Genomic DNA, 12,112 nt, shown 5'->3' on the forward strand with positions numbered 1-12,112 from the left:
TCAAATTCTAAATTAATGTTTTGAAAATCATTTGGTGATGACATTTTGTATGTGCAACTTTTTCATTGCTCGTGAGTGTATTATATTTAAACACACATACACCAGTCAAACTTACCACACCATTCTCTTCGGTGGCGGGTAAAATAAGATATTTACTGCTATTTTAATGCTTCTGTCGGACAACAAAGCCATCCTGCGTCATTTCCGGTTGCATATGCACGACTTCCGCATTAGCAGAGTATGTTGTAGCTAAATTACTACCAACATTTATAAGAAAATGAACTCAGTGTTTATAAATCTTAATAATAAAAAGATGTGGAATCGTTTTGCTGATACATTTTGGTTCATCTCTCTTAGGGCTTATTTTTGAATAGTCAGATAAGTGTTATCTGAGGAATAAAATTGTTGCTGTCACATCTGAATGTTTGTATTAGACAATGACAGCAACAATTTTATTCTTCAGATAACACTTATCTGACCATTGAAAAATCAGCCCCGAGTTAACTTTACTAACTCAACCAACTAATGTAATGGAAATCTACTGAAAATCACTAATTAATTACTGAAATTAATAATTAGTATGGAAATTAAGAGCTTTCATAACAATCTGTAACACGACGCTCAGGCCCTTAACGCACTAACTGCATGTAAACCCATCTTTATCTTCGCAACGACCAATTAAAACACTGTTTTAAGGCTGTAAAGACTTTGTTTTAGAATTATGTCACAAAGGATTGGCTTTTATGGAGCAATTTGAGCTCCAACTCTGTTGCTGGGTGTATTTAGATTTTAGATGGTGTAGTAGATAGAATTTGGCAAAAAATATATTTATTCTCGTAATATTAGGATTTTACCAAAATTTTAATTTTTGGCATAATAAAATATTTTTAAATGACTACTAACAATATCGTGTTTTAAATAACTCGTCAAATATTCCTTATACTTACCAATACGCCTGTAAGCAATACTATACCAGTCGCCAATTTAACCCCCTTATTCATAGAGAAGTTAAAGAACGTTTTAACTAATAAACTGTTTTGTCCCTCTCTGTCAAAGAACAAATTGTTCTTTGTCGGAGAGGGATATAACAGTTTATTAGTTAAAACGTTCTGTAACTTCTCTATGAATAAGGGGGTAAGAAAATGACTGTTGTGATAAAATTATAGGTGGTACATACTGTAAGTACTTATTTATTGCAATGCTACGAAACTGCTACGGGGTGCTACGCAAGATGCTACGAGATCTCGCGTGCTACCAATAGTGGCGTAGTACATTTTTCAAGACCCTATCTAAAAATAAGGCAACTTCCTATGGCGACAGTTTTAAGGTCCAAACGGATAGAATTATCCGAAGAATACCCTAATGTTTTGTAAGAAACAAAAATTACGACTTCCTATACTGTAAGATCGCGTAACCTTTTAATTAACATGCTAAATAATCCATGTGTAGGATTGAAGTTGATATTTCTTGACCCTATGTCTTATGTACTTGTTACTTACGTTTTTTAATCTATTTGGTTTCTCACTTCTCGTCACAGGCCTGAATTTTGACTTCCACACTCCTTGATGCGGTGCATTGCAATTATCATCATCATCATCAGCCAGCAATCTTCCTCCTTGTGTTCTTCTTTATTTCCGCGATAAACACTAGGGTTTGTTAGCAGACCTAAATAAATCCATTCAGGTCCTGCCTGAGTGGATATGCTATGCATTTCAAATTAGAAATCAGATTACGTGGGTGATTGGTTATCTTATGATTAATGGAGAGTAATTAATGCAAGTTTCTAGATAACAACATCATGAGGTCTGGCTGATTAGTATCCACACATCACTATACTCAGTGTATATTCAAAATTAATTTTTGACGGCTGAATGTTGTAGTGGTTAGTGGCCCTTTCTGCTTAGCCGAAGGTCCCGGATTCGATTCCCGGCTGGGGCAGATATTTGTTTAAAGATAGATATTTGTACTCGGGTCTTGTTATTTATATTTAGTATGTATCTACCTATGTAGGTATTTGTGTAGATATATCAGCTGTCATACACCCATAACACAGGTTCTGCCTAGCTTGGGGTCGGATGGCCGTATGTGAGATGTGCCCACAGATAAAAAAAACTATGGTGTTCGCGTATCGATTCCTTAAGGTTGGTGCTACAGAAAATCAGTTTATGTTTTCTCGTAAATGAAAGTAGTAAAAAAGGCGCCGCCGCCGACGGACTTCAAGTCCTTCCGTCTTCGGGTTCCCGCCGACCAGCACAAGGTTCTACTGAACAAAAACTTCTGGCCTGCGGGAATCGTTTTCCGTCGCTACAGGGAGGCGAAACAGACAATAAAATCCCCTGTCAATAGTGCTAGAGTTTAAGTTAGTTTATATACTTATACCTATTTGTTATTTATTATTTTTGTATTTTAAAATGTATGTGTTTAGTTTATAATATGGGCCACTGATGCCTGAAATAAAGGTTTATTATTATTATTGATTTGTTTTAGACGTAGGTATATTCTTCACATGAATTTTGTAAAGATAATATAAATGTCAGTTATTACAAACTGAAATGAAGAAGAAAAATTAACTAGAACACGTATTTGACGTACGAAGTTGTCAAATAGTGTTTAAGTTTATCCAAACTTTCCTTCTATTGAATTAGTTTGCAATATCTTGCTATTAAGGCATTTAGCAGAACTTTGCAATTTATTAATTATTATTATGATAACTAGTAAGTTAGTAGGTATAACGAGAAGAAAATTACGATAACTTACCTTCACCACCTGAGTCAAATTACTCTAATTTAATCCTAATTTGTAATTTTCTTAGTTAACGATTGTTGATAAGTAATAACTTACCATGTTAATTAAATTTAAACTTTATGATAGCTGTGTGAGGGTGTTAGTTCCTACACCTGGACCTTTAAACCAGGGCATTATTTCCACAAAAGCTCATTTTCTTAAATCTCCCAAATTGTACCAAAATCAAATAAGTATTCTGAAGACTGCATTATGAAAATAACATAAGAATAGTTAAAACTTCAATTTATTTCCAACCAAAGATCATTTTAAACCAATAACTTTTAAAATTATTCCATAATACCTTTATTATGAATTGCAACAACTCTATAGGTATATATATAATATTAATTTAACATTTCCAGTACATATACATTTACTATTACAAACAATTTTACTAATGGAAGGGTGAAATATACGATTACAGTGTGAAAGTGTCTAAACATAATTATATTATACCCAGCCTTATATTTGCAGAAACTTTCACACATAATACGATTAAGTATACATTTTAATTTTCTAAAAATAACTCTGGTTTCAAAAATAAGTTTTAAACAAAGTCTAGATAACGACTATAAAGGAAATTACTTTCACATGATATTTTTTATTAAATTTATAATTAATGAGGGATGTTATTTTTTTGCTGAAACGAGTTATGTTACACGGCCGACCCTGTAAGCTGGGAGTAACATGGGTTTTATAAAATCAGCAAAATTTTATTGAAATGTGTATTTTGACTGTTTTCAAATGATAAACCAACACAAACGTGTACCTACTTAAAAAAACAACTCCTGATTAAGTATAAGTAAGTATAGCACACGTATTTTTAAAACGATGCAGAATAATTTTTTACTTAGGAAACATTTAATATTCTTTAAGCATTCTACGTTTACTAAGTAATGCATTTTTACACTTTTTATAGTAATGAAGCGCATTTCGCTTTTAATTGAATCATATTTCACTCAAGGGGCTCTAACATATCCACAACTATTGAGAATAATCACAAAAAATACAACTTTAATTACTATACTATAGTTTTAAACAGTCCCCTTACATAGTCAATTATAGGTAAGTACAGTAAGTAGTAAGTAATAAAATATATTAAATTTATAATAAAACACTTACGTTAAAACCAACCCACCATTGCCTAAGTCGAAGAATCAAACTGTATTTCGTTAACATCTCACTTCAACAAGCACGAAAGAGATAGAATATAGAGACAAAAAGACCACGGGAACAGAACATATCACTCACGAGTCGGCAGAATCAGTGGCAACCCTGGCAGAATCAGTGGTAACCCTGGCAGAATCAGTGGCAACCCTGGCAGTCCGTGGACCGTTTCCTTCGTTCCTCATCAGAGAACTCCTCTTCTGCACTCGTGTCGTTCAACTCTTCGCTGTCACGTCCAAGTCTCAGAAAATGGTCGCGAGCTCGGTTTTTCCTTTGAGGGTAGTTAGCTGGAGCCGTCTGCTCATATCCTGCTGGCTTTTCTTCGTTAGGGGAGCGTCCCAGGCGTATGAATTGCGGGGCGCGTCCTAGTCTAATAAAGCTAGGGGCTCGTTTGTTGATAGGGTTGTCGTAGTCGTCATCGTTGTAGGTGCGGAGTAGGGTGATGAGGTCTTCGGAGGAGAGGTCTAGGGGTTGTGAGCGGCCGAGGCGTAGGAAGGTGTTGCCTCGGCGCGCGGCACGCAGGTATGCCTCGCGCATGTCTGCCGCGGTCATTTCGGGCGGGGAGCGGCCGAATCTGCGAACGGAATAGGTGGTGAGACTACATTTTAACTATCATTATAACTTCAGACTAAATATGGTGTCATTATCACCTCAAAATCTTCTTCTGTAGGGTATTAGTGTAGCAATGTAGGTACTTTAAAGTCAAGGTGAAGAGAGAAACTGACTTCTAAGGGACTATGTGCTCAATGCTCATACCACTTATTTATAATGACTTCATAATGTGCAAGATTAACTAATAAACTAAGGTTTGTATAAGAGGTGTTTAAGGCACTTTCTGAGCATCATACATTATCTATACGCATACCTAATCATGCTCCTATCGATAGCGCTGCGGCGGCGCGCCTCCAAGTCGCCGGGGGACCGCCGGACCGGATTCCCCGCGGCCGCCGCCACGCCCACCGCCAGCAGCGCCGCCAGGCAGCGCACCCGGCTCCACATCCTGGGGTATGGGGGTTCTGGAACAAATGATGAGAGTCATGTTAATTAAACTTAATAAATGACCTTAGGCGGGTAGCCGGTAGTGGCTGGATGAGGACGCCCGAGGACCGTGTGTTGTGGTGCTCCTTGGGAGAGGATGATGATGATGATGAAATAATAAGGTGAAAATACAAGGTAGGAGGAGGTCTGAGGTCCAAAATGTACGCCAGTGGTTCCAGCTGAGCACTGGAGATATGTTCCGCGCAGCAGCCTCCAAGACAGAAATCAGCAGGATGATTACCAACCTCCGCTAGGTGATGTGATGCCACTTGAAGAATAGGAAGGTGCTAATTATGTTACTAGAATGACCAGCCGCAGCCTGCGTTGATGGGCATATCAGCGCAATGCAAGTTAATAACGTAGTGACACACTTCTGCTAGGTTACAATCTCTGGCACAAAATATTATTTGAAAGGTTGGATTGTCATCATGCATCATTATCGATCACTGTTGGATATGTGCTTCTGTCAAAGAACACCACCCCTACGGTTGTCGGTCCAGAAACAAGGATGAATTAATTAATAGGTAATACAATAACTCAAGATCATGGCATTTTGAAGCAAAATACCAACAGACGCGTACATTTCGCATCCAAGAAATCTCCGTCTGGAGTTTAAAATTGTTCACCTACTTTATAAATAGACTTTAACTTCACGCTTTAGACAGCTAAAGGTTGTATTTGTTTGCTTAAACTAATATATATCTTCCTATGAAAGTCACCCACTAAACCTCGTGGGATCAAGATATACGCACAAACTTTCTTAGCTAAATTTAAATTTATCCTAAGAATACACAAGAAGAGCTGTAAATATAAAAAATGCATGAAGATTTTTTACCTAAGCATCGTTCGACATACTACACGTACATGCTATAATTTCATTCCTTGTAGATTTTTGTGTGTAAAATAACTCATATGAATAGCATGAAACTAACTATTTTTAGAAACACACTTAATTTTGTTAGACCCTTTTAAACTAGTTGCAGAATCGTTAAACAGTGGTTAAAACATAAGATCTTTCTGGATAAGTTAAAAAAACTTAAATATAGCCAGCTAATACAGCGGTATCTGTTTGTGCCCTTGGCTGTGGAGACGATGGGGGTGTGGGGAGAAGAGGGCAGGGCCTTCTTAAGGGAAATCACCAGACGCTTGAGGAGTCGTGGTCTGGGATCTTCTTCCGGGGCTCACCTGATGCAGAGGCTATCCCTGGCTGTGCAGCGTGGTAACGCTGCCAGTGTCATGGGTACCTTTGGGTCGGGTGTGGCTCGGAGGGGTATTTTTGATTAGTTAGTTATAATAAGTAAGTAGTAAGTATATTTGTAGGTAGGTATATTATAATTATTATTTTTTTTTTGACGAAACTTCTAGTGGATATAATGCATGTTTGTGACTTATATGTTTTTATGAATAGATAAGTTATAAACTTGGATTTGAATTCAAAGGCCAGAAAAAAAAAACACGCACACACGCCTTGTACTAATGTACTCCCTTGCGGGGTAGGTGCATTGCTGCACCCACTTTTCGCCAGAGTGTTATGTTAGTCCCAATGTAATAGGGGGCGGGCCTATTGCCATTTTACGGGCACATCCAAGACCCGAGAACAAATATCTGTGTTTAAACAAATATCTGCCGCAGCCCCATCGGCTCAGTTGTCAGGGTCACTAACCACTACGCCATTCGGTCGCCAAACGCCAGAAACTTATAGGAAATGCAAGAAAGCATGTCCTATAAAATCAAAATAATTTGATGCTAAAAAATATTAACCACACAATGAACTTAACAAAATAAAATTGTCAGGCTACCAAACACGAAATTACCGCAAAATATCATTATGTGATCTAGGAAATAATACATAACGTTATGTACAGAGTGAATGTGACCCAATTTGTGTTATTTTATCACATAAACAAGTTTCCTTGAAATAATACGCTACAGCAAATCATTTTATATTTCTTTCTGATTTCGATACTGAAAGTTTGATGTGTTTTAGTTATTTATTATTATGTATGGGGTAATATAAAGTTGTGCGAATTGTTTTGCCTTCGTGATCGAGTCTTTTAGATTTGTCATCAAACTATAGATATATAGATAGATAGAATATTCTTTATTTGTACACAAGAATAGATTATACAAAGCTTAAATATAAACACATAGGTACAAAAAAGGCGGTCTTATCACTATACCTAATATCTCGAAGTTGAAATTAATGAAAACCCTTAAAGATAAGGTGATGATCCAAAATTTATTTATGGCTTTTATCTTTGGTACTTATTACAGGCAAAATGGCGTTACGAGTATAAAAAATAGCATTTCTTTACCATCGTCGACGTAAGTCAACAATCGTTGTGTTTTCCAGAATAATGTATCGGAATATCAGTGCAAAAAAACCTTGTGGGTGAATATTTGGAGCGCTAAATTTGTCAGTTTTCATCGGGAGAATCTACTTATTTTTTCGAATTTTGAGGCTATATTTGTATGGTACATGTAAAATGAAATTCTCTATCAAGGCCTATTTACAGTTTTACAACGATTCATATAAAATTAAAAAAATGTATGACCAGATAACACTCAAATCCCATTTATATGGCGCGTCCAAACTCCAATTTCGTATACATTTTAGTTCATAAGTCTTACAATGTTCGCTTTGAAAACATTAAAATATAAATCCTTTATATTTCAATATATACTCGTGAAGTCCTTAATATTCATTGTCCTCTAAATATAATACAATAAAAGTTATTAAGCTTTTCAAAACGTCCGCACCATAAAAACTAATTTGTCTGGCCGTGTCTTTTCACGAACGCCACCATTGAAGGGTTGAATATTTTTGAACTTGCGTTCGAGTTCAATCAGGTCAGTCCACCGCCCGTCTGCCGGCAGAGTGCACCGTCCGCGTGCGATTTGTGACGACGATAAATTGTGATAGCAAGCAGATAATCTGGACTTTGTACGGTAAGTGTCCTAATTTATATGTCCTGCCCTACATGCTTGCTGATGATACTTCTGTTTCGTTACTTAACCACATACGTGATCACACTGTATTCTACCTTTTTCCATAACAAGGTAGATGATTAAGTTCACAATTTTATTAATAATTTATTGTTTTTATGTAAAAACTCATTTATCTGCCACTCATTTGTCTGTTTTTGTCTGGTACATAATGCCAGATGAATTTGTTGATGCCAGACCAATTATAATTAAAGACTTATGTCTACGCTAGGCTGGTTTGGACACGTACTCAGCGTACTGAAAACGTCCCAAAGGAAGCACTGACATGGCATCTCGAAGGCGGTAAACGAAGACTCGGCGGAAAAACAGAAAATAAGTCAAGCAGCTTTGATTTGCATTGATAAATTGGAATTAATTCTGAGTGAATATTTTATTCATTGTGCTAACATCGCAGCTCAGCAGCAAGCTTTTAAAGCTTTAAAAACAGATTTGCATGATGATGAAGCAATTATTCACATAGATTTCAGCAAGAACTATGCTGTCAAGTGCAACCAAGAAATACAGTCCTACCATTTTGGTGGTAGTCGGAAACAAATCACTTTGCATACGGCTGTATTATATTTCCTAAATATGACACAGGAGAAGCAAGCGCAATCTTTATGCACAATAAGTGACTGCTTGAGGCATAACATTTCTGCGGTTTGTGCTCATATAATTCCTATTCTTGAGTACTTATCCGAAATCAAACCAGACATTCGAACACTGCATTTCATTTCTGATTCTCCGTCCAGTCAGTACCGAAACAAGAAAATATTCCACGTGATTTCATTCCTGCACATATACATAAAATCTGTGAAAACTATCACTTGGAATTATAGTGAAGCAGGACACGGAAAAGGTGCACCAGACGGTGTTGGTGCTGTACTAAAACGTACTGCTGATCGAGCTGTATCTCAAGGTAAAGATATTAAAACTATAACTGATTTTATGGAAGTACTAGAACAAAACATAAAAAACATTATACTGAAAACAGTATCTGAGTATGATGTTAATGAAAAAGACTTACTTTTTCCCCAAGAAGTAAAATGCTTCCCGGGCTGTATGAAAATGCATCAAATTATTTGGAACAAGAATTCTGATGTACTGGCTGTCAGAAAACAGAGTTGCACACAAAAGGAATGTCTGTACACACCAGTAATGTGTAAGCATAATAAGCATCTTGGATACTATCGCATGGATACCACTAAACAGAAAGAAGTTGATGTAACGCCATTAAGTGAAGCACGAAATGTAGAAGTGGGAGCATCTTTTTGGACAGGGGAAGTGCAAAATAGAAAACTAGACGAAGAGAATAAAACAACTAAAAAAAACCGAGGTATTATGAAAGAACGAACAATCACGAAAGTTGATGCTAATAGCCCACAAATAATCAGAGGTCGATGGAATTTACTCAGAAATATGCGATTACCATATGGAAAAAACAAAAATTCATCCACGACAGAAACAATAGAAGCGCAAAGTGCAAAAACCACAGGAAATCTCACGGAAAATTATGATATCGGGGAAGACCATGTTAGTGTTGACCTCCAAAACATAAAATCTTATTTGCTTGATGACGATGACTCTGACCATGATTTAAATATTTTTACATAATGTTTCTGCATCGTGAATCCCTGTCGTCATCCCTGCACTTTCTCATCTCTGAAGATTGTTATTTATTTTGTTAAGACCAATGAAAGTTCCTATTCGTACATTCCAATGTTTGCTATTTTTTATATTAACATGCTGCTTACAATAACAGTCTCTTAAATATATTTATTTCTTGGTAATACATAATATAATTATTTCTTGGTAATAAATACAGGGTGTTGCAAAATTGGTATACTAAGCCGAAACCTACATGTGCAGCATGGTATATCTAAGCCCGAAACTGAAATCAGAATTTGGAAATTCGCGAAAAAAATATTTTTTCTTCCATAGTAAAAGTCACGTGACCAACAAAGTTTTTATGAAAAATTAATAATTTTTTTCACGAATTTTGAAATTCTGATTACAGTTTCGGGCTTAGATATACCATGCTGCACATGTAGGTTTCGGCTTAGTATACCCTTTTTGCAACACCTTGTATATTTAAGAGACTGTTTTAGATTGATAGACATAGAACAACGCGGACTCGGTCGTACTCAATGTTGATAGATAATCACTTACCTTCTTCGCTTTAGATTCTTCGAGTATTACATTTGTTTTTAATTTCCAATGGGTTGAGAAGATTAAATTTGATTGAGTGACGTTGAGTTTGTGTTAAAAGACTGAGTATTGTAAAGAATTTAATTTACCTCGAAACGATTAAATATTGTGTTATTTTTAAGAGCATGTTACCTAACTATCTCATATTATTTTTAATTATCCTGACTGATTTATTTAAAAAAATGCTGGTTGTGTTTAAAATAATGTTAGAAGATCTGTATTTGATTTTATGTTTAAAACCATTTTTTACTTAACTTGATTGAATAAACATTTTTTGAATTAGACTTTATTTATTACGAGGTAATGAACAATTTATAATTGATCTGGCCGAGCCTAATTTATATGTCTGCATGTTCTCATTGTTCTGGCTTATTCCTCATTCGTTTGGCAGGCTCATTAATTCACTTACCGTATCTCACAAACTACTCGTCAAAACATGAGGCAAATCACATTATATAGGTAATCTTCGATTCCCCTAAGCACGAGTTTACAGCAAAAGGGCTAGAGTTCAATTTTGAAAAATGCCAGGTAAATGAGGCAAAAACACTCGTTTTCAAATATTCACCCTTGTACCAGTAAATCAGATTAGTCGATTAATCCGTGTGTTTGTATCTACTTGAAAGTGAGGACTAGCTACGTGTGCGGCTTTGCCTTCTGAAACATGAACTTTCTGCTGAAAGTGCATGATGCGGTGAAATTAAAAAACTTATTTGATGTACAATTTCATAATTAGGCAATGAAAAGGTTCCACTGAGAAAAGTAGCAAATTACGCCTTTCTAAACGGAAAAGGCTAGCTTAACGACGCCTTTTGCAACATTTAAGTACATTTAAAAGAAAATCAGAATATTACCAACTAAAAACTTTTTTCAAATTTTGTTCAAATTTTAATATAAAAGTTTGAAGAAATTGGTTTGTTTGGCATCAGCATTTCGTGAGTGGAACTTTTTCAGTGTCCGTGAGTGATACATCTTATTATAAAATGTAGGCTAAAGGTAGTTATGGTTTAGAGCATAATATTTAAAGGGATGCGATTATTACTTCTTAATCGCCACATAGTTAAAATACATATCGACAAATAGTTTTCCATGAGTAGTAAAATATCAGAGAGTATCGATGTATGTCTGTCGGTAGCTGGACTAACTAGCTACGTGAATTTCGTTGGCTGAAGATACAGATAATTAGTTGTACGGATTCCGAATACTGAATTCTTGCCTAATTTACGGTTGTATGTGAAGTTTTTCAAGGTGAATTAATATACAAGTTAGGTACAGCAATTTCTTCGTGCCTTCCCAAATAAAAAACATTATTGGTAAATTCGTGTAGGTAATCATATTCAATGATTTTATACCCGCGACGGAAAAAACAGGGGTGTTATGAGTTAAAGTGTCTGTTGCAGCGCGCTTAGACACAGAGTCACAGAGTACTTGCTATAGCGTAGCTCCAAAACGGCTAATCCGGTTTTCGATTTTTTTTTCATTTAAATACCACTCAGTATTAGGTACTTACTGTTTATTTATTTATTTGCATCACACTACAGATATGAAACATGCAATGATAAGTAGGTAACATAATGCTTAAGGTCTGAAATTCGAGTAACAACATTTTTAAAATTAAAGCGTGTTCAACTCTTAAATATTTATAGATACTTAGTTAATAAACTGTTGCAAAACCTACTTCCCATTACTACTTAAATACTGTACATTTCCCCAACTTTTACGATGACCAATGGCTATGAAATTTCCCAAAAGGTCGTAGTATTTATACGCTGAAGCGTGCGTATGGGACAAGGTTGTGGGTCGCAGACTGCAAGGCGCCTGTGATATGGAGGGTCACTCTATACTGACGAAAAACGAACGAACGTAGCGTAGCTTAGGCGGTAGTGATGCTGCTTCCGAAGCTTGGGCCCGCGGGTTCGAATCCCGCCGAGGG

At 36.1% G+C, this 12,112-nt stretch overlaps 1 protein-coding gene across 2 annotated transcripts in view; it reads right to left on the bottom strand.

Annotated features, from left to right (window-relative positions):
• Positions 1-3,010: 3,010 nt before the first annotated feature.
• LOC119694367 (FMRFamide-related peptides) overlaps positions 3,011-12,112 on the bottom strand; it is a 36,254-nt gene continuing 27,152 nt past the window's right edge. For both annotated transcript variants that reach the window (XM_038120621.2, XM_038120620.2), the window contains exons 2-3: positions 4,817-4,967; positions 3,011-4,525 (exon numbers count right to left, since the gene is read on the bottom strand). In XM_038120621.2, coding sequence (XP_037976549.1) covers positions 4,090-4,525; positions 4,817-4,950 — 570 coding nt within the window. In that variant the 5' untranslated portion in view covers positions 4,951-4,967 and the 3' untranslated portion in view covers positions 3,011-4,089. The remainder of the gene's footprint in view (positions 4,526-4,816; positions 4,968-12,112) is intronic.

Source organism: Plutella xylostella, chromosome 14 (assembly GCF_932276165.1).
Source record: "Plutella xylostella chromosome 14, ilPluXylo3.1, whole genome shotgun sequence".
Lineage (NCBI taxonomy): Eukaryota > Metazoa > Arthropoda > Insecta > Lepidoptera > Plutellidae > Plutella > Plutella xylostella.